General features: G+C 44.7%; 1 protein-coding gene across 1 annotated transcript in view; it reads right to left on the bottom strand.

Moving 5' to 3' along the window:
• Positions 1-528: 528 nt before the first annotated feature.
• sycp2l (synaptonemal complex protein 2-like) overlaps positions 529-2,500 on the bottom strand; it is a gene marked incomplete at both ends in the record, with an annotated part of 23,317 nt that continues 21,345 nt past the window's right edge. Inside the window, 3 exons of the mRNA XM_080054159.1 lie at positions 529-565; positions 1,608-1,666; positions 2,304-2,403. Coding sequence (XP_079910285.1) covers positions 529-565; positions 1,608-1,666; positions 2,304-2,403 — 196 coding nt within the window. The remainder of the gene's footprint in view (positions 566-1,607; positions 1,667-2,303; positions 2,404-2,500) is intronic.

Here is a 2,500-nt window from a genome sequence, read left to right as displayed (position 1 = left end):
CTCTCACACACAGTCACACTCTCACACACACACACACACTCTCTCTCCCTTATTAGCGTCTCATTAGCGTTTCTCTCTTTGGGGGATTTTGATGTTTTTCCTGTCGCTGCTTAACAACCACAAACACTGAACCCTCTGCTGCACACACACACACACACACACACACACACACACACACACACACAAGGGCGCCCCCCCCCCCCCCCCCCCCCATGGGCCTCGGCCAGCAGCGGACCCGGGTTTGATTCCAGCCCGCGGTCGTTCTCTGCATGTCACTCCCCTCTCTGCCCCATTTCACCTCTGTCTCTACACTATCAATAAAGCATAAAAATGACAAAAAAAATATATATTTAAAGAACAAAGCAGTCTCATCATTAATTCTTTATTTCTGGTTCTTTAACTGGAACATAAATCACAGGTATGAGGCGACATGTCGTTACATTCAGCTGGATGCCTGTCAGACCGGGTTCAGGGCCCATGTGATCTGAGGCTCTCCTCTCATTGGCTGATCCATTCCGTCCTCTTCTCTCATTGGCTGGACTCTCCACTCTCCAGAGAATTCAACCTGAGACACAAACCAGATTCAGGTGCATCTAAAGCAGACAACTTTTACATCATATTCAATCCCTGTGTTCCGAATCGCATACTCCTTCTTCTTTCTATTCTACATACTACATCCAACGATAAAAATAATCTAGGATGCAGTAGGCATACTATTGGGACATACTTTTACTCTTTTATTTCATCATAACATGGCTCCTTGATCTTGCCTCTTGCTTTTATATCCGTCGCATCCCCGTTTGTTTTCATATGGAGGCTTCGTCAATGTGACGTCACTTCACGTGCGCACCGGATTGTGGGTCAGAATCGCCCAAATAGGATGCAGTTTTCAACACTAACAATCTTGGCCGGATGTAGTAGGACAACCGGGTACTTCTAACCATCCTAAATCTGGCCACAAGAATCAGGACATCCTAAATCTTTTTTCTACATACTATATAGTAGAAAGTATGAGATTCAGAACGCAGGGTATATCCCAATGTTTTGAGATGCCTTGTTGTGGGTGTGCATTACCTCTGTATGAATTTAACCACAACACGGACCATCGCACAACCATTGATAAAAAAAATGTTTTAAGTGACGTGCCTCGATTCTATGACGTTATTTTCTTGACGTTTATTGCCGTGTTAAATCAGCAGAATAATTTCATTATTATTTTATATTATTGGTGGAAATACATAGAACGAAAAATTAAAACATATTTCTTTTGCAAATTATGAATCGATTAAAAATCTCAAAATAGGAATCATGATTTTTACATGGATCAATTTTTTTTAACCACCCTTAAATGTCATGCACTGATCTCCTGTCTGTCTGTCTCCCTCCCTCCCTGTCTGTCTCCCTCCCTGTCTCCCTCCCTGTCTGTCTGTCTGTCTGTCTGTGTGTCTGTCTGTCTGTCTGTCTGTCTGTCTGTCTGTCTGTCTGTCTGTCTGTCTGTCTGTCTGTCTGTGTGTCTGTCTGTCTGTCTGTCTGTCTGTCTGTCTGTCTCCCTCCCTGTCTGTCTGTCTATCTATCTGTCTGTCTGTCTGTCTGTCTGTCTGTCTGACCTCTGCAGCAGTTCATCACAGAAGGATCCCAGTTTCTGCATCTCCGAGCGCAGGAAACTCTGGAGAGAAACAGGGAGTAAGTTACAACTGGAGCGGACTGTAGTATTAAAGGTGTGTGTGTGTGTGTGTGTGTGTGTGTGTGTGTGTGTGTGTGTGTGTGTGTGTGTGTGTGTGTGTGTGTGTGTGTGAGTGTGTGTGTGTGAGTGTGTGTGTGTGTCTCTATACAGTAGCATTGTAAGGGTAAACTGTTTAAAGGTGCAGTCAGTGATTCTATAGAACGCTTGTTGTCAAAATCAGTGAATATCTCCTCATAATCCACTACCTGTCTGTCTCCTCATGATCCGCTACCTGTCTGTCTCCTCATGATCCGCTACCTGTCTGTCTCTACCTGTCTGTCTCCTCATAATCCACTACCTGTCTGTCTCCTCATGATCCACTACCTGTCTGTACTGTGTGTGCGCCGAATACAAATCCAGCGTTACTAAACAGCCTAGGCTCTGTAAACTGGTATGTTGCTATACGGTGGGCCCTTTGTTTACATACCAGTTTACAGAGCCTAGGCTGTGTATTAATGCTGTATATCTTTCCAGCACACACACAGTACAGACAAGTAGTGGATCATGAGGAGATATTCACTGATTTTGACAACAAGCGTTCTCCAGAATCACTGACTGCACCTTTACCCGTCTCACCCACCTGGATCTGTGTGTTCATGTTGTTCAGACTGGTGGATTGTTCTTGAAGTCGCTTCAGATGGTCAGTGATGCTGTTTTCAAAACCCTGCAACAACGCTAACCTACAGACACACAGACAGACAGACAGGCAGAGACACAGACAGAGACACAGACAGACAGACAGACAGACAGACAGACAGACAGACAGACAGACAGACA

Source organism: Ammodytes marinus (assembly GCF_949987685.1).
Source record: "Ammodytes marinus genome assembly, contig: scaffold_236, whole genome shotgun sequence".
Classification (NCBI taxonomy): domain Eukaryota; kingdom Metazoa; phylum Chordata; class Actinopteri; order Uranoscopiformes; family Ammodytidae; genus Ammodytes; species Ammodytes marinus.
The sequence above is the reverse complement of the archived record's forward strand: the minus strand, read 5'-3'. Positions and strand labels throughout refer to the sequence as shown.